General features: G+C 37.9%; 1 protein-coding gene across 3 annotated transcripts; it reads left to right on the top strand.

The window, feature by feature from the left end:
• Positions 1–601: 601 nt before the first annotated feature.
• On the top strand, positions 602–27,792 carry tfc (triforce). 3 transcript variants are annotated; one of them, XM_017165738.3, is made up of 5 exons: positions 602–1,523; positions 11,411–11,884; positions 20,467–20,570; positions 25,960–26,068; positions 27,325–27,792. In XM_017165738.3, the coding sequence occupies exons 1-5, from the start codon at positions 1,295–1,297 to the stop codon at positions 27,573–27,575; spliced, it is 1,167 nt and encodes a 388-aa protein (XP_017021227.1). In that variant the 5' UTR covers positions 602–1,294; the 3' UTR covers positions 27,576–27,792. The 3 variants fall into 3 exon arrangements, with proteins under 3 accessions (XP_017021227.1, XP_017021228.1, XP_017021229.1); XM_017165739.3 differs by lacking the exon at positions 11,411–11,884 and having other exon boundaries at positions 607–1,523; XM_017165740.2 differs by lacking the exons at positions 602–1,523; positions 11,411–11,884 and adding an exon at positions 16,771–16,982.

The following is a 27,792-nucleotide window of genomic DNA, read 5'->3' as shown; positions in this document are numbered from 1 at the left end:
TATATTTGACAGTTTTATTGTTTTGCTTAAATTTATATCAAATTGGATGGCTTTAAAATTAAGCTTTGAATAAGATCACAATAGACAAATTGATAGTTTTCGACGCCTTCTATAGGTGGTTCTGGTTTTGCACTCTTAAAATGTTTCAATCTAGATTTAAACCCTATTTATTCCTTTGTTTTTTTAGTCCCTTGAGCTTAGTTAAGTGGATTAATTAGGCAGCTCCTTTTTAGGGTACTTGTGCCCCAGTTCAAGGCCTTTTCTGCAGTTTCATTGTCTCTAAAAATAACCCACAACATCCATTTGCGATGGCTGACATGCAGCGGAGAACGAATACCAATCCGTTCCGACCATCGTCTTCATCTATTGCACACCTGTAATTAAACGCCATGAGATGGGCCCCTTGACAGGAGAGGTGTGTAATCTGGTCAGGTCTGCGTCTGGGCCTGGTCACCGCAAACGGGTTGGGAGACACGTCGAGCTGCAGAGACATATTCGGAGAGAGAAGAGAGATCGGAGATTGCAGATCCGAGCAGCTGGCAGCTGACCAAGCCAACCCAGCGAGGTTCGGAGAGGAATCGAGCGAGGAACTCGTTTTAGTTGCGTTCAAACGCTTTAGTCTGTAAGTCTGCGATCGCAGGAAATATATTCCGAGTTATAGTCCAAGCTAACGAAAAGAAAAAAGCGGAGCCTAAGCCCAGGTGCTGACTCTTTGAGAGATCGGCCACGAATGCGAGCAACTTTTGAGATCGGTACACGGCGAACCATAAAAGTGAGAGGAGACCTCAGCTCCAGTTGTCCAAGTCTCATAATCTCCATCGGAGATTCGACGCTCTCTGCGAAAGCGGAAAGAAAGTGAATTTTTGGAGGAGATCGCGACCGCGACGCGACGCTACGATTACTTAATCCGCGTTCAGGCATCGAACCCTGGAGCCCGCGATCTTAAACAGTTTTCGGAGGCGCAAACTAATGGCCCCAAACTGAACTGACTTCGCCCCGCCCCCGTCGCTCTATCGATGATAGTTGGGCGGAGAAACGCCGAGTATTTGAATTTATTAAAGACAAAAGACCGTTGATCTGATATCTAAATATTGATAATTTAGAAAGCGAAGAGCTGCATACCAAATACTCGTCTTAGGAGTCGCCAGATCTGAAGAGACACATTCGGCCACAGTCAGTCAGTCGGTTTTCAGTTACAGCTCGAGATCGGAGGTTACTGCTTTCTCCGAGGCGCGTAAAAAGTACACTTGGTGTCTAGTAGGTCCGCGTGAAAAGCAACAGAAACAAAGTGATAATGTTACGCCCCACGCTACTCGTAGTGCTCATGTCGCTGGCCAGTGTCGATTCCGGCTATAATAAACCCCAACACTCCACCAAAGTACACGCACCCACACCCTCACATGCCGCGAAAGTATCCAACCTGCCGCACGGATTCCATACCAGCACTAACATCACAAGTGTTCCCATTCCCGCCGAGATTCATGCAGAGCCCCAGCCCATCACCAGTGGCCGTGATAAGAGAGGTGAGCACTTGTCCCCTTCAAGGGGGCACTTCCACATCCACATCCCCATTCACATCCAAGTGGTAAATCCGTGTCAGGGTCAGAGCCATCTCGAACCTTTGATGGACACCAGAGAGGTTGATCGAGAGGCTGTGTCAATTGGTTCGCAAATATTAACAATTGCTCTTGCTCTTGGCCAGATTGCTTTGAATCGCCGTAGTTACCCGTCGCCTTCCCTGGCCAAAGGTTCATGAAATGGCCTCTTAACGAGGCTCAAAAAGAGTGGCCTAGGCCATTGGTCTAGGCTCTCAAGGATTAGACGATTTAATGGGGGTGGAATTTAAGATTAATGGCAGTAAATTCAAATGAGGAATTCATTTTCATAAATGCCTCTAGTTTCTGAAAAGAAATTTCTTTTAAACTAAATATATGTATGTTAGAAGGTTGATTTATTTTATTTAGATATTTATTCCATTAATTACTCTTTAAATTCAAAATACATTTGGCCGAAATATTATGTATACAGGACTCTTCATTATGAAATTAAATTAAAATTAATTTAAATAATTACCTTAGAAAAATTTAAAGCAGTTAGGATATAATCTGCAAAAGAAAGTGTGAGAAACAAGCAAGACTCCCTAAAAAATAACAATACAATTTGTTGTCTATTAAATTCACTTGATAATAAAAACTAGTAGTTCTTTAACAATAATTTCTTGAAATTCCAGCCGATAATCTCTAGTAAACTCTGAAAAGTTTAAAAGAATAACAGCTATAAAGAGAAGCAACTCAAATAAACAAAGCTCCTTCGCCTAATATCTTTTCAAAGAATAGCGCCAAAAATATTTGCACATCATCATGTGCTTCGTTTTTTTTTTTTTTGATTTTCATATATTACAACAAAAGCAACCTGCCCGAAGGCGTACTGCTCATTATTAAAATGCTAATTGTGTGTTTCCCATGCACCATTTGACATTTGAGGATCCCGTAGTTCGGACTTTGCATTTCGCAGTTTATAAACATATAAGTTCCACACAAGCGAAGCCAACTCTCGGCGCAATCGAATCAAATCGGAGGCAAACTTTCGCATCTGTGGCTTTATCTTTGAGATACATATATACTATATACGATGTAGATAGATTGTGTGTATATTTTCATAACAGAGGTGCGTTCGTTGCCCATCTTCTAGTTGCATAAATAATCAGCCATAAAACGAAAACGAGAAATCGAGTTTTTATAATAATATTTTTCTCCTCTTTAACTTTATTCTGAGGCGCTGTATTTGGAGTTTTTTGGCTGCATTTTGAATTGGTATCGGAATGCCGGTGACCTCAGAATATTAAATGAAATATTGAGTAGAAGAAAACACTGACGCAAAGCAGAAAACACATTAAATAATATATTTATTTATTTATTTATCTAAAGCTAACAAATAGTATTAAACTAAGAGCTAACTATGGGTAAAGAGCCATAGCATCTAAGGCCTTTGGCTCGCGGTTTGTGTTGGTTTAGTTGTATTTACATTAATTACATTGATACAACGAATAGATATTTACAAAAGAATAACATAAACATATGTCGGCGAGTTGGTTGCTAAGTGCAAATTTGGAAAGCTTGTTGCTATGGCAACAGAGTTATTCGGCATGCTCAGGTATTGGTAGCCCTGTAGGTGTCGCTGGCGCGCAGGCGCAATGACAGTTGAGTCGGTAACAGGAGTGTTACTGAGTGAGGTCTGTTCGTCTGTCGCAACAATAGGAGAGAATGAGAGAGACAGCTTGAGATTGTCTAGGAATGACATCTGAGTGAAAAGTAAGAAAAGGTGAAAGGGCCACAGGAAAAGTGGCGTGATGACAGATTCGATTTGACTGCGCAGGCGAACAGAACTCGCTGGCTCGACTACGGTTAAATTAAATAACGGATATCTCCGACATCAGAAGTGGGATTCACCATAGCCTCGCGGGCATTCTGATAAAGTGATTTTCGGTCGATATTAAATTCAGTGGCGCATCGAAGGCTTGCGCAGCCGCGTGGTGCGAGACACCGGAGTCGTGATAGGCAGTCAAATGCACTGGTCGCGTGTTGAGCCGGACGGTTGCAAGTGTCATCAGTGTCGGCCAGAAAATTTGGGGAAGAATGGAAGACAACAACAACAGCACACTGGCGGAACTGCGGCTGAAGTGCGGAGAGCTGGAGTGACGCACTTCAGGCGTGATAACGGTGGTCACATTGCATCTGTGTGCACGAGATGGGTATCAGCGGCTGCGAGCGGCAGCATCAGCTGCATGTAGAAGCGAGTTGATTTGTGTGATTCAACAGTGACAGTATCGGGTGAGCCCTTTCCAATTATTCTTTGATTTGGGAGCTGAATTGGCTAAAAGATGGGAATAGAGATGTGTTTGATTGCAGTGTTGTTTGCACATCTGCCTTCCCATTGGCGAGCCCTGTGCTACGATAGGTTGTGCTTAGACTATCGGAAGCAATATTCGAAAATGGTTTCGGACAGTGGCCTTTGCCGCTTATGTCAGACCCTGTGAAGGAAAAATGTTTCTGTTGAAAAATAATTAATTTAAAAAAATTACGAGTTGCCGTCTGTTTGGTCTGCCGTGCCGTTTGGTTTGAAGAGTGCATCTTCTACCTTCATCATGCAATTGTTAAGGCGTTTGGAATTTATCATGATTATTTGCGATAGTTTACATAGATGCATGTTAATCATGGCAAACTCGGAAGAAAAGGCTTTCCGAAGGCTGAAGGTTGTATTAAATGTGTTGACTGTACCAGAGTTGCCATTTAACGTTACCAAATGTGGGTTTCTTGAACCTACTACGCAGTATCTGAGCTATGAGGTGTGCGGTGGAGAAATCAGACCCAATTCCTAGAAAATCCTTACGTTAAAGGTCCGTCCTTTTAATCGGTGCAATTAAGAGACCGTCGTAAGACCATTTATTGAATTGGTGCCTTATTTTCAAAAACGTGTGCCTCGATTTTCTCAGATCATGAGACAGATTCTTCGGCTTCAAGTATCTTTAAGTGAAATGACGATATTCAGAAATTGGAACGAACGTTTTTAATATTATTACAAATGAGCCTGTAATCGTTATTTGTGGGTTCGAAACATCTGATCAAATTTGAAACAGATATAAGCTCTTGTGGATATGGTCCAATGCTAATACACCTAATTAATGGAGACCCTTATGTTGGTGGATATATTGGTAGAACTATGTGTCTTGTGGAGTCCAAGTAGCCTTTGTATGAATTGGAAATATTGGTTGGCGTGCAATTATTCTGACATTTTTGGCATTGTTTGCTCAGATGAGAGTTTGTAGTCTATACTTATTGCAGATGTAATCATTTCTAAACAAAAAAAAAAAAAAATTAACTGAAGTGCATCATAGAGTAGAGGAAGAGAAAGCGCAAGGCAATTGTGGAATTCTTTTTGTGTCCAGAATTCACATGACTGATTTAACTCCGATAAATAAAAATAAATTGACAGAAAAACGTCTGAACTTAGAATGGAAATCTCAAATGACCGACTGATCAACTTCAGGATTCAGGATTTATTGGTATAGTTTATAAACAACTAAAAATAATTGAAATTAACTTGAGTTACGAAGAGGGATTTTAAAGAATACAGAGAGGTGTGAGGCAATGTTATCTGCCAGTAGTGTCCCTTAAATTTTGTTGGATAGTTATTAATCAAGGTTATAAATCCGTTATGTGTTTGGATTGGAAAAAATAGACTCAGCAATATTTATCAGAATTGTTGGAAATGACTAAGTTTAAAGATTGTTGAAAATTGTATCATGTGTAAAGTTGTAAAGTAGTCATCTGGCTGGATACCAGGACCGCAGAGGTGATGGGAAGATGCTCTTGGCGGGGTGCAACTTGCGGCGAACTGCACAGTTAGTAGTGCAACCAATGCAAGCCCTTAAGAGATGCCAATCGGACCCACCCTTTGGGCTTGATACCACCACATGACACAGAGAAAAGTATAAAGAAAGAGAAATTTAAAGTTACGTTATGCCGGTTCGGTAAAATTATGGAAGTAAGAGCACAATTTTGTTAAGGCAAGATTAACTTAAAATGGATAAATTGGAAATTGAAATTGTTACGAATGAGAGAGAGGAGAAAGAAAGAGATAAAGAAATGAAGATGGAAATCGGTACATTTTAAAATCCTTAACAAGCAAAAGAACTTATAAGTATGCGCATGAGTTTTTGAGGGCATTGCCAAATAGACAAATAAGCAATCACGTTGATTGATAAAGATTTAGACGACTCAAGTGGAGATGCGTCTGATTCCCATGTGGGGAATGATGATATGGATGGCACGGTTGATGCCTTGGAATCCCAAGAGGGGATATAAAGACCGCACCATAACAGAAGGAATTGTTATGGCGGGGGTCAGTGGAGACCGCACCATAACAGAAGGAATTGTTATGGCGGGGGTCAGTGGAGACCGCACCATAACAGAAGGAATTGTTATGGCGGGGGTCAGTGGAGACCGCACCATAACAGAAGGAATTGTTATGGCGGGGGTCAGTGGAGACCGCACCATAACAGAAGGAATTGTTATGGCGGGGGTCAGTATGTGGGTGTAAAAGGAAATACACCAGTTGATAAAGCTATGTAATTAGAGAAGTCTGAATTGTAAATTATGATTAAAATGAAGATGTAATTTGTTATGTTATCATGAAACCAAGATGCTTATTTTGTCTAAATGCCTCAATACTTATGTTTAGAAAATTAATGAAATGTTTGTTGACAATAAAATGTAACGAGTACCGAAATTTTAGAATACTGTGATTTAAAGTTAACACACGAGGACGTGTGATTTGTCAGGAAGGCCGTGTCGGATCACATGAAACGGGGCCTACTTTATTCCTATGGTCAGAATATGTGAAGCGGAGCCTTTTGAAATACGAAAAGAGCTTGTACTCTATGGTTTCGAAAGGTTATCCTGCCAAACTAACATTTGAAGACACTAGAAGTGTAAGCGAGAGATCGCCGACTGAGGCACTCGTTGGTGGAATCATTTATAAGGCTGTGAGGGTCCAGAGAGACCGTGACGCAAGAGGTGCGTGTGAGCGTTGCAAAGTGTGCAGCAAGAGCCTGTATAAATTGATGAAGAGATGTTGAGTAAGAGTTGTGGTACGAGCAGAGAAAGAAGATACAGATTTGGTACGAGAAGAGAATGAAGTGGCGAGAAGAAATAAAAGTAAAGCTTATTTGACATGAATAAAACAGATAAAATGAAATGTTAAGTTGAGACCAAAGAGAGAAAAAAGAGAGAATGATAAATGACAGTTATGTTTAGAGCTATTAGAAGACACGTCACGCGAGGACGCGTGAATTGTCAGGATGGCCGTGTCGGCGAGTTGGTTGCTAAGTGCAAATTTGGAAAGCTTGTTGCTATGGCAACAGAGTTATTCGGCATGCTCAGGTATTGGTAGCCCTGTAGGTGTCGCTGGCGCGCAGGCGCAATGACAGTTGAGTCGGTAACAGGAGTGTTACTGAGTGAGGTCTGTTCGTCTGTCGCAACAATAGGAGAGAATGAGAGAGACAGCTTGAGATTGTCTAGGAATGACATCTGAGTGAAAAGTAAGAAAAGGTGAAAGGGCCACAGGAAAAGTGGCGTGATGACAGATTCGATTTGACTGCGCAGGCGAACAGAACTCGCTGGCTCGACTACGGTTAAATTAAATAACGGATATCTCCGACACATATATACATAGGTGGAATCATACATAATTTATATTTACAGCGGCTTCATATTTTGTAGGTAATTTTACAGTTGTCTAGGAACTTGAGGATGTTTTTGGAGTTTTTATTTGAGGGGTTGGCTATTGTGGAGATAGGGTCAGGGTTGTTAAATAATATATACTTTGTATTATGAAGAAGAATCGAGTTATAAGTTGCAAGAAATATGACATTTTATACACCAAGCTTTAGTCTTTCACCTCGTGACATTTCGGGGCGAGAACAAAAGCCAAAAGCCGCAGCCAAGTCTTACACGTGCCACTGCCTTTGCCCTTAAAGAGCTGGCCAAAAAAGATTAATGGGTCTAGAGAGTTTCGACTACCAAAGAAACAGAATGATACAGAGTTCAAGCACCCCTCGATGAGGCATCATCATCATCGATAATTACCCCGGGTATTATGCCAATAAAGAATTTTTTGATTTGCATTGGAGATTCGACTTGACCAAGTCGGGATGTCCAGAAATAAACTGAAAGTTGTCTGAAATAAACTAAATACAGAGACTGCCTATGCTAATGACTATATTTAAATGTGAGCAAACCCCAAAGGCCGGCGATGGTCTTTGGGCCTACCACTTAAAAGGGTAATTTGTCAAGATAAGAAAAATGTTTGTTTGGTTTTTGTGAGGCTTGGAATTAAAATACTCTTTCAGTTGGCTTTGGTCTCTATTAATCAGAGTCATTTTAGCTGCTGATAAAATTCAATATAAGAAATATTTTAAAGGTAGTTAACATCCCACCGACTTCATGTTTGAGATATGCTGGTATTTTTTGATTAAAATAATCTTAACTTCTGTTGATGTTTTTATTTTCTATAAATTTAATATTAGAATTAAAGCAAAAACATACTCTTTGAGTATATATATTTTTAATTACCTTGTAAATATTGTAAATATGGTTTTTCTTATTTTCTAATCTATTTTCCTGAAATTAAATGTAGTGTGTTCTATTTATAATTGCCCCATGATATGCATTTTTCTGATTTAAATCATTTACATCGTATCCACCCTAACCCGAAAGCCACAATGCTCCTTCCCAGTTAGGGCAACTTCGCCACAACTGCCTATGAATATAATTACATATTTCAGAATTGATTAAATAAATCTTTTTCTTCGCCTCGTCGTAAGCTTGACATTGAAACACGACTGACAAGCCAACTTAATTATGATCGAATGTATCGAATTTGTGTGTTTATATATAGACACAGAGATTCTTGGGCACCTTGAGTGCGTCAATCAAAGAAGTTTGACCGCAAGCTGCGTTACGTATACGCCGCATGGGCTGCTAATGTAATTACCCCCGAAACAAGAGATACCAGCGAGCTTCGATTGCGCAAGTAAGCGTTTGAAAAAGTATCTTTATGGAATGTGGAAGTTGGTAGAAATGAAAAAAAAAAAAAAACACGAAAAACAAACGTTTAGCGAGCGGAATTACGAAATCCTTTGTTTTCTGGGCAACTCCTCGCAGCTAATTGACCTCTTTTCAGCCAAGCGGCAATTGCACGGCCCTCGAATCGTTTGTAGTTGCAGTTGCAACTTAGAATTGCAGCTGCTTGCTGCAGATACAGATACAGATACATTCTGCCACGGTTCTTAGCCGCAGATGCCATGTAGTCGAAATGATTTACAGCCTCCGATATCTGCTGCTGCTGCTGCCAGCCACTTCGTCTCGCTTCGTTTTTCACTCAAGGCAACGGCAACATCAGCCAACATCCTCAGCGAGTTGTCATGATTTATGGGGCTTGTGCCAGCGACAATTAGCCGGTCCCAAGTATCTGCTATAGTTATAGCTACAAAGCTATATAGCTGTTGCCCGATATAGATATACATCAGACACAACTGGGTCAGCGAGTCGTGAAGTTATTGAATGCCCAGGCGATCGACACGGTGAGAAATTAAATCAACTCGAGATCGTTGCAGTTCTTAGACGTATTAATCTATCAAATATTTGTTATACTTTTCAATATGAAAAATTTATTTAATATGAAATATTTTGGGTTGAAATCATATTCAAACTTTATTATTTAATCGTACTTACATAGCTCCTGCTAATTTAATTTCCGTGTGAGATTACCGATCAACCATTCGAGATCAGAACTCCCCCATGTTTTTTTTTTCGCCTCGATAAACTTCAAGAGCATTTAGGCCATCACGTTTTGGCTGTTGTCATATTTTCGCTGCAACTTTCAGTTGGTCAGCAAATGGACGCAACAATGGCACGTAAATTATCTCGCATAATGGTCGGTTAACAAGCCAAGGATTTGCGACTCAGGAGAACAATCGCCGAACAATGAACTCCCCACAGACTAGACTCTTGGTGTGCGTTGTGCCGCCTTTGTTCTCCTTAGAGCGACCTCAAAGCCTAAGTCTAATTCCAGCTTGATTGGTTATTAATGCCAAAATGGAGGTCTTGTTCGATGACTTGCTCTATTCCCCCAGTGGGGCACCAGCTCTTGAAGCACTACAAATTCTGTGGAAGATTGTTGGATAAAGCTCACATCCGCCGGCTGGGATTAAAAAAATACTTCACATATTTGTTTTGAAGTGGACTTGAAGTTTGTTGTTTAATTGGATTAAACATGAGAAATTATTTTCTATTTTAATTTTTTTCTATTAATCTATTTCTATTAATTTTGTAAAAAAATATTGGGTAAATTATAAATTATATAAATAGTCAAATTAATTGAGTAAATCAATTTAATTAAAATAAATAAGTTATTGCAATAATTGTTGTAAATTCAAACGTCAGAATAAAAGTTAAATGAACTGAAAACATATTAAATAAAACTTTGCTTTATAATTTAAGCATTCCAAGTTGTTAATCAGATAAATTTACAAATTATAATAAATCTTCACTTGACTTACTCCCTTTTAAAATATTTCAATTGATCAATTGAGTTTGGGTTACAAAATTCCATCAATTTATATCAAAGCTTATTAATCGATTTACTTTCTCAATTAAACTTTCCATTAAATTACACAAAAATTGTTCACTCCATTACCCGAGACACGAACTTTCCATTAACAATTTGAAGATCTTTTAAGATCTCTCATCCCTCTGCTAAGCAATTTTCTGGCCTTATTTGGGGGACTCCAACTTAATGAACCGAAGGCGGCAATCAGATAAGCTCGAATATTATCTCAGGTGACCAGAGGAGGCCTTGTTTTTGGTAATCTGGCTTCAATGTTTCACCTGACATCGCAACAGGTACTTCAAGCCACCGAAAATCCCCTCTCCATCACCGAGATGTCAGGGTGGAATTTTCAAGTTATTTTTTGGCTCGTAATGTAGCAGTTAACAAAAGGAAATATTTAAAAATATATGTATATATTATTACGTGTAATTGCATAATAAATTTAATTTAATTAATTTTTTTCTGTGTTTCCTTCTGCTCTTTTTCGTGGCAAAAGAAAAACGAGATATACATAAACTGCCACTCAAATTAGGAGCTGAGGGCTGGGCGTGGCCCTAATGCATCATCAGGCAGTTAGCATCGCTTATGGCATAATCTGGGGGCCTCTCTCATAAAGTTTATATCAATTATTTGGCAATTTCGGGTCCCATCGGGGAACCTGAACCCGAAATAAGACGACTGCAATCCGCTTAACTGCTGGGCAGTAAAAGTCTTTTGGCCTTGACACAGTTTTCTTTTTTATATTTTTGTAAGGGGAAATGGAAATGGCAAGTGATCGCAGATGAAGAGCCCTCAAAAAATGTATAAACACATAAGAGGTGGCTTCAATCATTAACAGATCTTCTCACTTTCATTCACAAGAAGCCACGATCGGCCAGGGGCTTCCCCCGATTCCCAAAACTCTTGAATGATGGATGCGTGTCACTTTAGGCCATCAAAAATTCATCAAGTGACGACGTGATATAAAAAATCACCACTCTCTTGCCCAACTGTTGCTGGCATTAGCTCGCTTTTAGGGCATGATATTTAGGCACAAGGGTAACCGAAATTCGTGGGCATCTTCTTTGTTTTAATTACTCTTCATTCACACGACCACGACACCTCCACCGACGTGGGTCCCGCACTTTATGTAATTATTATTACCCATTAAAGTCAAGGGGATACAGAGAGAGATTGCACAACCCAACCATCCAGTGAGGTGACTTGCTCGTGTTCGGTGATTAATTGTAAATAATTTCAGGCGCCAATACCAACGCCAATCCCAGTCCAAACTTCCAGCTGGACCAGAGCGAGTTGGCCCGCCAGAATCAGATAACGCAACAGATATTTGCCAACTATCTGGAGCGCCGGCTGTTTCCCAATCGAAGTGCCAACCAGAAGATACCCACGATAGCCGACATTCTGCCCAAGCCGAAGCCATCGCCTAGGCCGCGGCCAAGAGGCTTTGCCGCCAGCGATTCTTCAGGCAACTTTAAGAGGAGCGGAGGAGGAGCTCAGCGGAATCGCTTGGCAGCGGCGGCCACGAAAAGGCAAACGGGCTCTAGTAGGAGGCGACCTGAAGAGGACGAGGATGAGGATCAGCAGACACAGGCCAACCAGGAGGACTTTGACTACGATGTGCAGGAGTCGCTGCAGAGCGTGGAGTCAGAGCAGCATGATCAGTACTATGGCAACATATTCCATCGGGATCCCAGCGAGAATGAAGTGGATGCGGGTAAGAAATGGGATATTAAATATACTTCATTATATTTATAATAATAACCCAAAGTTAAGAGCCACAAAATTCAATTAAAATACTTTACTTAATATCCGGCGTAAAACCCATCAAAATAGCTTATAAAATTCAAATAACTATGATCGATATATCTATTTTTGGTTCAACTTCCTCCTATAATCATCAATCAATTCCCCACTTACCCATTCATTGATAAAGTGATCGGTCTGGAGATCGCTGTTAGACTTCACCTTACACATTACCCAGAGGTTATGCCATTAGCTGTGCTGTCCATCCATCAATATCCACTTTAATTTGTTTAGTTCCAGCTTCCAAGCCACCTCATTGCCATAATTATCTCATGCCATAAAATTTTTCAGTTTTTTTAAGGCAACTTTTCGGATTTATCTCGTGCCTGAAGCTGTTGTCACTTTCAATTTCGTTCCTTGAAGAGTTGTTGTTTATGTTCATTCCATTTTCTGTTTGTGAACATTCCTTAAGAAGCTTAAAAATTACATTGGACATTCCGCTGCAACCCTTTTGACAAGTTTAAGCAATTATCTTATTATTTTGCTCATTATTTACCTTAAATTGTACATATTTGTCTGATTTAAGCTTCTTTGTTAAGGGAATATATGTTTTAAATATTTCATTGGATTTTTGGGAACTAAATTGAATTATAAAATGTCTTGTTCTACTCTTAATTTAATACAGTAAGTACGAAACATTCCCTAATAAATAAAATTTTTAAATCTGGTTTTCTCTCTGTAGTTTTCTTGAACTATTTTCCTCCTAATTCTACTCTTTCCTCTTAGTCTTAGTTGCCAACCAATTGGATTTTTTATGTCTTTGGAATTCACTTCCTCACACTTTGTGTCTTTTTAACGATCAACCATTATCTCACATTCCATGTCGCAAGAGATACTTTTCCTATTTAACCATTTCATTTGGATACCCTAACTTGACTTACCATTTAACACAATTTAACCCCTTGATTACCACTATCGGATGGAACTATTCCAACTCATTACCTGCACTTCTCAGGCATTAAGCTAAGCTCATTGTTTATTTGCATTTCGCAACTTTTTGTTTGGCTTTTTGATCGCTTTGTCGCCTCCGGGACCACGGTGCGTATGATGAATGGCCTCGGGCTGCATATGTACGGAGGTGTTTACATAACAAATCAGACGAGCCTCGTTTTTGCCGGGCTATTTGCACAGCTTAAAGGCGAAAAAATTTGCAAATTTATGTGGTTTTTTTATTTCACTTGATGCCCAGGGTCGAAACTGGTTGTCCCCTCGGTTCCACCACTGTCCCCCATTTCCACCACTTGAATTTTAACCCTGAGCAAAAATCTTCCGAACTTTTTTATGACCACGACTCGAATCAAATCGAATCGCAACGCAGCGAATCGAGTCGCGTCTAGAAGTAATTCGATGACGGGATTTTATTTAAGTTAAACGTCAAACCATTAAAATTTATTACCCACACACGAGTCGAGGAGTCGACTGTGAAACAAAAGAGCTGCCATAAAACTGAATTCGAGGAGACATTGCACCCACCATAGCCACAGCCCGAAGCTGAGAACTAGTTGAGGATTAGCAATACTTTGTTAGCAATTCTTTTAAATTCAATGCGACAGTCATTTGAGATAAGTTAGAAAATAAGAAGGCAATGAATTATCAGCGTATGTTTTGTGAGAAGAAAAGGATGATTAATTTGGGGGTGTTTTAGATAACAAGTATTGAGATAGGAATGATTTAGAGAATAGGATTTCTAGACTGATATAATGAATGATATTCTTGGCAATGAATGGTTTCGAGACCCGTATACCTTACCCTTCGTATGTGAATAATTCGTTATCATTATTAATACACTACAAATAGTAAATTTATTTTAGAACCTAGCCTTAATCGTGGTAAAACCCCTTCAAACACAAAACTGGAACTAGTCTAGTTTGGCAAACCTCTTCAATGGCTGTGCCTAGACCTACTAAAACTACAAAATTAGCATACAAAAGGCAAGATTTGAATTTTCATTCCATTAGCGTCATTGTGTGACGTAAAAACTTTGCGTTTGCAGATCCATCAAAGGCCAATGTTTGCGTAGTTTACCGGGGGATTCACCCGAATCGAATCACACACACTCAATTCGAGGGTCAGCTTGGGGGAATCTCTCGATTCCAAGAATCGTATTACGAAAACTATTTATGCAAATCTTCGGTGGGTCATTAGCCACTGGCTTATTAGATAATTAAGATTATTAAAATTTAGCCACATAACAATTAGTGGGCTATATAATTTATTGTAAGAGCCAGCAATTAATTTCCTATTTAAGTGCTATTTAAAGAATATATTTAAATCACTTCCGATTTGGCGATTCTTCTGTGATTCCCTCTAAACATTAAGCTAAAGAATTTTAAAGTTTATCACTTTTGGCCTTGGCTTTCGGTAGATAGCAATGAACTCCCAAAGTCGCCTATATATTTCTAAAGTCTGCCTCTAATCTGGTTTTGTTCGATTTTATTTGCATTAAAAACTACAGAAAAAGAGCGAAATAAATACGTCGTAGGAGCAGCTGCTCTGAATCTGTTTATGCTTCATGGATCTCTCGTGTCCAATTAATTAAATAGTCCAGCCTCTGGGAGCGGAGGAGAACCAAGAAATTGAATCGATGCCGCTTACAAGATACTCGAACCGAAAACTTTAATTTAAAACACGTAAGCAGCCGCAAGAAAAAAATAACTCAAACAAAAACAAACCAACCGAGCAGCCAGGTAAAGTGGCTTTTCATTGAAAAAAAAAAGGCAACGAAAAATCAAGAAATATGTAAAACGGTGGCAGTCGACTCGCTTTTTGGATTTCTTCACAAATTGCGGCCATTGCAGATGCGTTTTCCTCTTGGCTCTTGGACTCTTTGGCTGCCTCCGGCATCTCGGTTTATTTTCCAGCAGCTGCTGACATTTGATTTTTATTTTTTCCGCAAAAAGTTGTCAATAGTTTTTGTACAATCAATTTTTAGAGTTAATTGCCGGCTTTATGAAGCCAATAGTTTTTTAAGACCTGTGAGCTTAAATTGACAAATATTTGCTGTTCTTATACGTGATATTTTTTGGGGAATTATTGGAATTTAGGAGACACGAGTTAATAAACTAGTTTTAAAAATTCGTAAGACTTAAATAGTAGTTTTCTATAAAACTGCAGAAAAATAATTACATTTAAACAGTTAATTTAGCCACTGGTAATTACTTATACTTCTAATAAATTCCATTAAAAAAACATTTCAGCTTCAAAAGCCTTTCTAAATATGCTACTTTCCCATTAAAATAATCCCACATTTATCTTACCCTCACTTTTTTTATATATAAAAAACCAATTACCCTTAAACATTTAACTTTAAATGTTAATCCTAACTCATTCTAATACAAATAAAGTTGTCTAAAATTCAAGCAGACACCTTTTGAAATACATGGTCTCTCATTTCATCCCACATTTATCTTCCCATCACTTTGCGGATCTCTGACAAACATCACGCATACGCAGTGTATGGCCTGAATGAAATTGAAAAGGCAAACGCCAGCAGCTGAAATCGAACAATCTAAGCCAGCAAACTAGTTCATCATCTGCATCATCCCAAGGTCGGCGTCAAGAAATTCAAGAAATTCGGCCGGCAACAGAGAGAAGTTCGTTGGGTTTTCAAGCCCACGTCTCTACCACACAAATGCATCCACTCCCCGGAGGTGAAATTGCGTAATCCAAGAGAATATTATATCCATTTGAGCTGAGTTGGAGATGAGCTTGAGCTGAAACCTAGAAGCCGCAGCAGAGAAACCAGAATTTGAAAATGATTCCACTTTTATTTTTTTGCAGCTTGTACCCGGTAGTTGCAGAGTATGTTAAATGGGTGTAGATTTATGTGAACTCGATGTATGTTTATGGGTGTTTTATGATCATGAGTTTGTGAGTCATGAGGAGGTGTTTGATGCACGTCTTCCGATTCTTTTAGTTTAAAGGAAAACGCTTTGGGATTCATTGTGCATGTCTTACTCTTATTTCTTTTTATAGAGTCTCCTTAAACTAAAGTAGAATGTGAGTGTATATTTATTGTTTAATACAATTATAAGGTTAGCTAAAGCCCATTTTATTAGCTTTCTAGGTAACTCCCATTCGAGTCCAATTTAGTAGACTGTTCTGATTAAGATTTGGTGTTCGTTTCAAGTCAAAACCAAAATCCACGCTCCGGCGATGGTCACCTTGGCGCGAGGCTTCAGCGGCTCAGTTCGAGATTCGGTTTCGGATTCGGATCTCCAGCTGTGGCCCGCGTCAAGTGTTTGACAAACAGCCGCAAGTGTCCGCTGTCCAGTGGATGTGGATGCTTCATGCTCCATACTTGGATCTCCATCTCCGATGTTAATCTTTCGGGTTTCGCTTCGCCAAACAAGTTCGTCTCCAACGCGGTTCGGGTCTCTCTCGAACCAGTTTAGCAACTCCAGAGTAGCCGTTTCTCTGAGACGTCTGGGTCTCTCTCTCTCTGAATCTCTGTGAATCTCTGGCAGAATGGCTGCCTTGGTTCGAGCCGAGGCTAGCCGAAAGAGTTAGTTCTTCGACAGCCGACGGTCAGTTTGGGCGCACGCCTGCGCACAAGATTCCACCACCTCGTTTCGATTCGATCCGTTCCGATATCGTCGCTACTTGCCTCTTTTTCTTTTCCTCGATTTTGCCAACTTTCGATTTCGTTCGATAAACATCTATTTGTATATTCCAAAAAATAAATTAACTTAAATAATTCATAATTCGAACAAAACACGACCGACGACCGAGAAAAATATGCGTTGAATCTTCTCTACGCACAAACAATAAATAAAAAAGCGAAATCACATTTACAAAAATAAACATATTTTTACGGAATTTTCAGGGTAAAAGTGTGCGGAAGTGTGTAAAAAAAGATAAATACTTTTGCATAATATATAACTGAGTAACAGTCACGATTGGAATCATGCAAAAGTATTTGGTTTTGTCTGTGATAATCTGCATCCAGCTGCTGGGCAGTCTGGACAGGACGATGGCCTCGCCGCAGAAAGCAGCAGGTCCTGTAGCTGGTATGTTCCAAATAAAATTACCTACAAAAAAATTGAGAAAACAGAGCTTCCAATAAATATGTAGCTCTTGCATAACGCTTACACCATGAGAGAGGGAATCCTGGCCAGACTCTAGAGAGAAATGCACGCGACAAACGAAAATAAAAAACCTACTTTCACTTTCCGCTGGGATGAATGAATGTGCATTCGGGGCTGGAACGCTTAATTGAGGAGTTTTAGAGCCGAATATGGATGATATATAAACTGTGTTTGGACAGCTACCGTTCGCCGCCGCATTCCATTTGAATTTATCTCTCTTGTTTTTTGGCCCAATTCGATTTGTTTTGCCATTTCTGGTCCGAAATTAGTCAAATGTCTCGCCCGTTTCTGCACCTGCCTGCATTTTTATGGCCTCCGCTGCCGAATGTTGAAATGTTTGTAATAAAATAAAGCATTTCGTTGACACGAGCAGTAAAATAAATTAAGACAAGAGCCAAAATAAATCACTGAATAAAGGAGAGCAGCCTTAATTGAGTTAAAAACCAAATAAAGGCAAATAAAGCTCTCAACTGAAGGTCAGGGCCAAAAGGCTGTTCAGGGAATAAATATTGAAAATGGATTTAAATAGTTCCCCCGACAGATAACCATAAATCAGCTAATCCCGAGTTTAATCTTATCTTCGACATGCCAATATTTCGCTACTCCATAAAAAATTGCAACTGTTGGAGTTGAAAATAATTTATATCATTTATAAAAGTCAAAACATAATCATAAACTTGAAAATAACAGAAGAAACCCATTTAAATATTAAATATTCTTTTGTTCGGCTGGTGTAGCTGGGCTAATTAGCATAAACACACAAAAAATATTCTTCAATAAAAATGTTTAAATTATGCAGGAAGCGACACAGATTGATTTTTCGCTTGAATGTCAGCATTTATTTGCAGACGATTCTCGGCGAAATAAAATATAAAAGTTTTTAACTCATAAACTTCATGTCTCCCTATAAAATTTTGACAAATTTAACAAAGGTCACAGGCATCTTGTTTAATTTTAATTTTCACAATCATAATTACTTGGTGGCAGCAGCAAATTGACATTGACTTTTCGGCATTCTGCTTAATCGCCTCTTGAGCCGAAACTGGTTTATAACTCTTGTGTTAAATCACCTCCACACATAAAACTATATATATATAATCCAATAGTGTTTGCTTGAAAAATTAATAAACAATAAACGAATAAATACATATATTTCAATTTACGGTTATCTCTCAAGTTGATTGGCAAAAAGTGAAAGAGAAGTTGAAGTGCATGCAAATTTCAATGTTTGCTCGGTTCCTAATTAATTTGGCACCTTTTGATTGATGAAGGAACCGAGGACCAGTAAGGGTACAACCGGTCTTTAGTTAGTTTAGCTATAAATTAACAATATAGCCTTAATTCCCTGATGCAACACACGTGTGTGTGTGCGAAAGGTTTGTGCAAATCACAGATTGCAGCGAAAGGAAAGTGAATCCCCTTCATAGGAATTAGCAATATTTGCATTGAAGGTTTGGCAAAAAATTAGATAGTAAGGCTAATAGTCTAAACTATCAATTAGGAGTTTTAATTTTGGTATTATAAATAAGAAAGAATTATATTAAATAAAAAAGGTTTGAAGACTAACTTAGAACTAAATACGTTAACATGATTTTATAAATGAATCAAGTGCAAAGTTTAGTTAGTTTAGGTTTAAATTTAAACAATTTAATATTTTATAATTTTATAACTCATTGTTAATGATTTCTTTGATAACTTCATCGTCACTTACTTATCAATTCTTATTTATATTTATTTATTACCAACATTATTTATATTCGTTGCCTAGTTTTTGGAGTCGACTTTAATGCAAGCTGATTAGTTTTCTTAAGACTCTAATTACTATAAATTTCCTACAAAAATCCATTATAGGCTTATAAATAATGCAACCTTACAAAAAAAAAACTCTTGCCAAATATTCGCATTGTTTAGGGCAATGTTTTCTGCCGCCTCTTTGCATTGTTTGCGTGATGGAGTCGAAATGTTAGCTGACTTTTTGGGTCGTATTTTCACACGGACAACGTTGCGAATTTATTTGTATTTTGGAGTACGTCTACGCCCACTCGTTACGCCCCCGACATATATCTTGGCAGCGTTCGACAATCGGCATCATCGTCAGCACCATCAGCGTCAGCATTTGGCGAGGCCTTCGCAGAATGCTCGTAGATGGGCACACGCGGCGGATGATTAATTAACAGACATTAGCGGAAAGTCTGTTACGAAACAAAGGGGAAACCGCCGCCGTTTTGCCGTTACGAGTGTCGTTTTCCTTTTATTTATGGAAATAGAAAGAATATGCCGTAAATGACCTTCACATAGTTGCGGTGGCTATGGCCAAACAATGCTGTGGCCTTGATTCACATTCCCAAAATGAGTTCTAGTTCGATCTGGATTCGAGTTTGTGTGTCTTTCGCGTCATTGCGGATTATGCTAAAGTCACTCGGTTTTAAAATCGAGTTGAACTGGTTCTCTAGAGAATTCCTAGGAGGAATCAGAACCAGTTCCAGTTTGAAACTTTATTTTATTTCCCGAATGGACAGACTTTCATAACTCAATTTGTTCAACAAACATCTCGCACATCATCCGCAATTAGTCTTGTGACAAGCTGGAGAAATAAATAAATATATAGCTAAGATGTCCGTTTAAGGTGGGTACGGCATTTAAAACCAGAGATTAAGATGGGTTTTATGAGCTAGTTAATTAGTCAGTCGGGTGACTCAGAGCAGACTTAATGAAAGAACTCCAGTGATATATCATTTATTGTTTATGGCTCTTATAAACCACTTTAATGATTCTCTTTGGTAATTTTAATTTTGTTATGGGATTTTTATTTAAGAACTGGCCATCTAAGGTGATTGTGCTGAAGACAAAAATATTTAAACATAAATGTTGACATTTTAAACATTTCAAATCAAACCAGGTTTAGTCCTTGCCATTTTAGCATCAATTAAACATTTATAACTAGTTATATTTTGCGGAAATTCAAGGTTAGCGTTTTTTTTAGGAATTTCCTTAATGATTTGTGTGGGCGCAGATAATTTCTTAAGTCAACTTTATCTGCAAACTACTCATTAGAATGCTATCACCAAATAAGGTAGCTCTACCTGTTGTAGTCTCTAAAATGTAGAATCTTAAAGGAAGCATAAGGACATTTGTCCTTTGCTTTTTAAGTTTGAAGATGGCTCCTGCTATAAAACCCTTAATTCCTTATAAATACTTGAAGGCATCAATACCATATGCATTTTATATTCCTAAATTAAATAAATAATTAAACAATGGGAGTCCTTTTTGTCGGAATCCTCATCTCCACCCATGTTTCCTTACTCGTTTTTCGCATTAAATATGTATTTTTAGTATTTCTTCGTAAAGTTTTTTTTCCCTTTTTAAACATTTCTTATCCTCTTGCTTGCTTCTTTTCTTTTTTTAGACTGCCCGAACTGCGTGGACGAGTCACAGTACACGCCAAACAAGTGGACAATGCCGCTGCTGAAGCTCGGCGAGAAGCGCTACTACCTCGGCATCTTCTTCAAGGTAAGCAGCATTCCACGCCCCACAAAACGATCCATAAACTAAAAATGCAACTGACCCGACACAGCCAATATCCAATGGACAACGGACAACGGCCAACGTCCAACGGTTTCGCCAAGTCCGGTTTGATGGGTCTCGGGTTTCTCAAGAAGATTGCATATGGAATATTACAGCAGAAGGGGTGACCAAAGAAGCCTCACATTGCACATTGCAATGATCTGACTTTACTGGTTTTTTTTTTCTGGAGGCAAAGAAATATATTTAACATCGATTTTCATCTTTGGTTTTAGGGCAACGCCTCCACTCGGCCCAGTTTTCTTAAATTAATAACGGCAATTTCAAATTAATTCGACTGTCATCGTTTCATTTGTCAAATGATTTATCTTGTCAATATGGTATTGATTAAATTAGTCAAATGAAATATTAATTTGTAGATTATTCATCATGGTTTAATATGGATATATATTTAATTAATTCAGTTAAGCTTAGTTATTGTTGTTTATCGATATTGGTTGATCTAATATAAAGAGTAAAATGTAAAAGCTCACATTTAATCTAGTTTAAACTCTTGCAGTTTGAAATTGGATTAAAGACAGAATTTATAATAGATAATTAATATTTTTAAAATTGTTTATAAAATATGAAATATTTTGATATTAATAAGTTCGGATTTTAATGGTCAATCGGAATATATATGACTTGCTTTTTGAACCTCTAAAACCCCCTTTTGGGGTATTATAATTTTAGTCAAAAGCTTGAAAAGCAGTCAAGGAATCATTTCCGACCCCATAAACCATATATATTCTTGATCAGCATGAGCAGACGAATCTTTCTAGATATGTCAGGAAGAAATCGATTTTTTGGCCATTTTTGCAAAATTTTATAAGGGGTTACATCATTAACATTTTTGATTTTGATAAAAAATTGAATTTTCAAAATTTTTAAATGAAGTATGCAGATTTATAAACTGTAGAAAATCTTGCACAGAACAGTTTTCCGATTTAAAATTAATGCTCTTTTGGCCGAGTTATGATATTTTTAATTTAAAAAAAAATCAAGAAGTTTTTTAATATAAAAAATCAGATTTTATAATACAAAATAATATTTTTCAAGTCAAGGAATCATTTCCGACCCCATAAACCATATATATTCTTGATCAGCATTAACAGGCGAATCGTTTAAGCCATGTTTGGAGGAAAACAAATTTTCACCCATTTTTGCGAAATTTGATAAGGGGTTACATCATTAATATTTTCAAAAATACCCAAAAATTTTAATTTCTTTAAATTTTAAATTTGATATGCAGTTTTTTTAAATTTATTAAAACTAACACAGAACTGCTTTCCGAACCGAAATTAATGCATTTTTGGCTTAGTTATGATATATTTAAATTATTACATGCAAGGGTATACAAACTTTGGCTGGCCAACGTTAGATATCTTGCAAAAATTTTTAAAAATCACAATCATTAAATTACAGCAAATACCAGTTAAAATTCAATATCCAACCTCAATATCACATCGATTACACCAACAAAAAACCCGCCTAGAACTGAGCTCAATGCCAGTTTGTTTGAAACAAAAGCCAGATAACAGAAATATAAAACTAAAAATAAGCCCAAGACAAAAACAAAGTACCAACGAGCATCGACCATGAGTAAAAAATAAAGTAGGGTATCAAAAAAAAGGCGCGTGCTTGGCCACGCATCGCCAAATATGATAAAATACAGTAACAAAACAATAACTAGCCGCTATTCATATTAAAAGCAAATTAGTCAAAGCATCAAAAACGCATCCAATGAACCGCTAGCAACTCAGGCGGGGCCATATACTGGTTCCACATCGGACTGAATTATATTTTCATATTCATAAAATGCCCAGCAAAGTCTCCTTGAACTTTAAAAGGCGAAGCCATCAAATGGAAGCTAAGCTGCCTTACCTTTGTAAAGGCAATAATAATAATAAGCGGATGCATATATTCATTGAATACATTTTTTATAGGTGGTCAGTCATCAATGGGCTTGGTTTTTAATTTTCAGGAAGAGAGGTTAAAAGGTAGATTTATTGGTTAATTAATAAATCCGCAAACTTGGCAGAACCTCGTATAAAATCATAAAATTAAATTCCCCAGTAAACCAAAATCTGTCACAAATAAAACCACCAAGAACTCCCGTTTAATCTTAAATTCTTTGGCATATTTAAAATGTTTTCATTAATTTTTTATAACTCTCTCCTAGCAATGACAAATAAATCTTCACCGTTTCAATTTAATGTTAATTGCGGTGACAGCGGCGGAGAGCAAATAAATACATATTTTATCAACTTTTGTTGCATATTTTGGTTTATGAACGTTTCTTTCTGGTGTGTAAATAAAACAATTCTATTTGGAATATGCCGCCGATAAACAACAACGAGTTGAGTGGGAATTGAATTGAATTAATTATTAGATTGTTAATTAATGAGCACCTTCCTACGACCAGTCAGCGGCTGATTAGCCAGCTGATACCAAAAGCCACCCAGCAGGGAATAAAACGAAACAAAGCCAAATCCAAACACTAAATAAATCCATAAATATTCCCCAAATTTTATTTAACTAACGGTACCTCATTCTCTGCTCGCTCTAACACCCACAATTGCCCAGCCAATTGTCAAGGCGATTAAAATTTAAAGCAACTCACAAGCTCACAGCATTGACATTTTAATTTGAATTTAATTTTTAATTCCATTCATCCGATTGTACACTTAAATCGAGATAGGGAATGTGGTTATTTTATGGTCAGCTTAAGGTTCTTATACAACGGATATTATATATAAATATTTGATGATTTTAATTAATTTGTTTTTATATTTTATATGCCATTTACTTGTCTTATAATTTAAAATTATATTAAGGAATAAAATAATTCAAGAAATATAAGTAATGTTAGCTTAAGAAAGACTTATTAATTTTGAAATATTCTTTAAATTCTACGAAAAATATGAATATTCATTGATATGGAGCTTATCTTTACGACTCTGGCTTAAATTAATTGGAATTTAATTTGGAAGTACCTTTGTCTTAAACTTAAAGTTCTTATACATCAATTCTAGGCAAAATATGAATATTCATTGTTATTGTCATTATCTTTACGACTTCTGAATATTAGCATAATTCAAAAATCTGCTGTGATTTTGACCACCTATAAAATCCACATTGGGGAAATGTTTTCTTTCGTAAGTTCTTACTCAGCACCGAATTTAAATATATTAATATTTTAATAGGCATAACAACTTTTTTTAGAGAGCATTCCAGAGTTCGTTGAACAGATGAAATGAAGCTTAAATATTTCATTTGTATAAATCGCTGCTCACTTTTCTTTTGTTCTTTCCTTTTTTCGGTGAGTTAATTAACCCCGCAAAGTGTTTTCCGATTATTTATGGGTTTATCTAATTAAGAACTCCTTTTGGTATTTATAAATACACAAAAAGTCATTCAGATCTTTTTTCGGTTTCTTTTTCGCCACATATTACGCAATAATATGGGCAATTTAATGCAAATTCATTTCGTGTGTAAATATGCAAATGAAGCAATTATATGTTGTCGTTTTGTTTTTTCTTTTTTAAGAAAAATAAGACTTGACAACCGCACAGCGGCAATCGGAGGCATAATGTCATTTCAGACTCCAAGCAGGCGCAAATCAAATCAAAGCTAATTGAGAGACACCTGGATATTAAGAGGGGGACCAGGTGTAAAGGTGTAGCTCTGCTAATGACGTTAGCAACATGGCCAATATTTTGTTGCCACTCAATTGAGTTTGGTGTAAAACTTCCATCGTTTAATTGGACGACTTTTGCGTAGATCAAATGACTTGACAGAATTTTGTGGGCTACAACTTAATTAAGGCAAAAATTGTAAAGAAATACAAATAATGTTTAAATTTAAACGAAATTTTTACTATAAAAATTCAGAAATGTTGTAACTTGTTTAGTCTAAATAGTTGTATTCTCCCTGAATATATAAGCTTAGAGAAAAATGTCTCCCACACAAAGTCTTTTGGCTGCCAGTTAATCTCACAAAAAACCCACAACAAAGACTACGCCACAGCTTGACAACTTTAAGAACTCCTTTATGGGTTTCCTCTTTCCTTTTTGCCCCAAAACTAAAATCAGAGCAATAAGTGACTTTGACTTGGACCAGGACCTGGCTTTGTTATGAACCAGAAACCACGTTTCACCTCTTGGCAAGCGAAACTAATTGACTTCTTGGCGGAGCGAGATGAACCTTTTACGTCCCAATAAACACTTTCAGGCCGCAGACAAGTGAAGGCATTAAACACCTTCCAGCAGCCAGCAGCCAGCATCCTTGCCGCACGTGTGTGGCATGTCCTGGCTGGATCCCTGCCGTCTGCCCTGCTGCCGGCAGTTCCCGCTTTATTCGCGCACAATTACGGCTAATACAATTAAAGCCAAGTTAATGGCGGGAAGGACGAGGCAGTGAGAAAGCTCGGCAGGATCCCTGCTGCAGGATGGATAGTTGCGTAATCGATTTATGTGCACATCAGCTCACAGGCACCGCAATCAGCAGGAGATACAGCCACAGTGCAGCCAAAAAAGAACTTAGGATAGGATGGTTAAAAGGAAATCCCTGTGGTTTTCAAATCAATTTAAGGAGTGCTTGGGAGTATTTAATAAGAAATTAGGTCACTAATTTGTAGTAAATATTAGCTAAAGGCTTTTGCTTTGCTTTGCCTTCTTAATTTTCAAAATATTAATATATATATATTAATTTATATCCTGCTGAGTTAGGAAAAAGGATAGCTAAGCATCACTGCTAACAACTAACCAAACCGATATGTTTTTTTCACCCAATCTCGCTAATGACCGTCCAAAGTCCATTAGAGTTAATTGAATATGTAGTGCGGGGCGCACAGGATATTTGATGGCCATATAGCCTCAGCCCAATTCAGATTTCGATGCCAATTTCGATTCTGATAACAATTTAGATGGGCAAAACCGCATCAGATACAGAAACAAACACTAATTGGCAAACCAAGCCCACGCAGATAAACTCGATTTCAATGCGAACATTTCACACATGGCAACCGATGGAGGCAAACAAAAAAAAACAGTAACAGAAATGCAAACAAACCTCGTTGAATTTTATTGACAGGTGTCACAGGTAAGAGGAGAAGAAGGAGCAGAGTAAACACCGAGATTGAATGAAGGATTGGGAGTTGGATTGGGACTTGGCTTGGAACTTGGCTCTGGACTGGGAGCTGCTCTGGTCTCCGTGTTGGGGGAAACTGGGTCAGCCGGCGATTGTGCAAACACAATTATATAATCTTTAACTTGGCATGCATCTTAAATTCAATTCAATTCAACTACATGTCTGTTTTTCTCCATTTCCATTCCAGGCGAACTGGTTCAAAGCCACCCAATACTGCCGCTACCATGGCATGCATCTGGCCAGCATTTCATCACAGGAAGAGAACGATAGACTGGAGAAGCACATACGTGACTTTGGTGAGTTGAAGTCTGAGAGAGGAGGACCTTTCTCCTCTGGGGATAACTTGATTAAGGAGGGCATCCAAGGATTTATCGAGAAGTTTTTTGTTTGGTCAGGGAAATCACATTTGGCTTAAACAAAAACTATGGCTTGAATCCAACGAAAAAAGTTTATTTAATAAGGTTAAAGGTCAGAGATATTACATTAAAGAAAATATAATTTAAAATATTTAAAGGTACCTAAAAAGTAAATTAAAAAGTATGTTAATAAGCTTATCTTTTGTTTATCATATTAACTAAAAAGGCTTCTTTAATTAGGACGCTTTTCCTACTCTTCATAAAAACCTTTGATTCAAAGCAAAACTCACACAAAAATCGAACCAAATCAAGTTCAAGCCTCAATTCAGTTTGAATTAAAATAAATCTTTCAATTGTCTGACGGGGCCAATCAAAGCATATTTACCAAGTAACTGTGACAAAACCCTGACAGCCTGCATTCATTTTGCCACATTGCAGCAACCCAAATCAGTTGAAAAGCCGATCAATATGACAATAGAGCCGACCAGCAAACAAAAGCTACAAAGGCGGAATGGTACTAGAAATGGGAATATGACAACTGGTGACCGGGGGAACTGAACTGAACTGCATTTGTGTGAACTGGCTGTGACTGTGGTGGTCACTGGAGTGGACTTTCTAACATAATACACGGAAGTTGGTAACCGAAAACCGAGCTTGTATGTGGAGAGCTTGGAGAGCGGAGTAACGAACTCCACCGGTGCACTTTCCATTGCATAAATCTTCATAGAAACAAACACAGGGCCAACAGTCGTCGTCGTTGAATGCAAAAAAAGTGAATGTTGCACATTTTTGTTGAAAGCTGACCGCCGCAAGGGCCATGGGCAAAAACCACGCCCACTCACACACAGGAAAATGTCAGGGGAAAATGATCAACTGGGGACAGAGAAAAGTTTTGGTAGTAAACTATGAAATAACTAGTACTTGGAAGCTCTTGAAAGTAAATAATTAGCAAGAAAAATACTTAGCTTTGAATACTTAGAAATAAATTATAAATAAAATGATTTAATTTATATTTTTAACAGTCAAAACTATACTAAACAAGTTCACTGCAAAACTTCTGACTTAAATTATAATACTCTGCAATATATATTCAAATATAATATATATGTTACCTTAGTTAAAAAACCCTAACCCTATGCTCTGGGTAAACCCTCTCTAACCGATTGTCTCCCGTTTTCATTTCATTCAATTTCCAGGCCTGGGCCACGAACATTTCTGGATTTCCGGCACCGACCTGGCCGATGAGGGTAACTTCTTCTGGATGGCCACCGGTCGGCCCATCACATTCACCAACTGGAACGCCGGCGAGCCGAACAACTTCCGGTACGAGAATGGCGAGGAGGAGAACTGTTTGGAGCTGTGGAATCGCGATGGCAAGGGCCTCAAGTGGAACGATTCACCCTGCAGCTTTGAGACCTACTTTGTCTGCGAAGTGCAGCCCAATTAGGAACGCAGAATCCGCAGGATCCACAGGATCTTAACCTGATTAGTAAGCTAGCAGCCGCTAAAGGGAAAAAGTGGATGTGAATGTGCATAATGTTAAGCTGATAGACAGACACAGCCTGATGATCGGACGAAATTCGCGTAATCTTAGCTTAGTTGCGTAAGTGTAAAAAATTCTTGTTGATAATTAGCTAGTAGAACTAATTAAATTATGCCTAGGA

Source organism: Drosophila kikkawai, chromosome 3L (genome assembly GCF_030179895.1).
Source record: "Drosophila kikkawai strain 14028-0561.14 chromosome 3L, DkikHiC1v2, whole genome shotgun sequence".
Classification (NCBI taxonomy): Eukaryota; Metazoa; Arthropoda; class Insecta; order Diptera; family Drosophilidae; genus Drosophila; species Drosophila kikkawai.
This window is presented reverse-complemented; position numbering and strand designations above follow the sequence as displayed.

What these genes read in the sequence shown, in the direction of transcription:
- tfc (XM_017165738.3), top strand. Translation starts at nt 1,295, where the DNA reads ATGTTACGCCCCACGCTACTCGTAGTGCTCATGTCGCTGGCCAGTGTC. An exon ending in CAGTGGCCGTGATAAGAGAG is followed by an intron (nt 1,524 to 11,410) that starts GTGAGCACTTGT and finishes AAATAATTTCAG; the next exon opens with GCGCCAATACCAACGCCAAT. An exon ending in ACCTCGGCATCTTCTTCAAG is followed by an intron (nt 20,571 to 25,959) that starts GTAAGCAGCATT and finishes TTTCCATTCCAG; the next exon opens with GCGAACTGGTTCAAAGCCAC.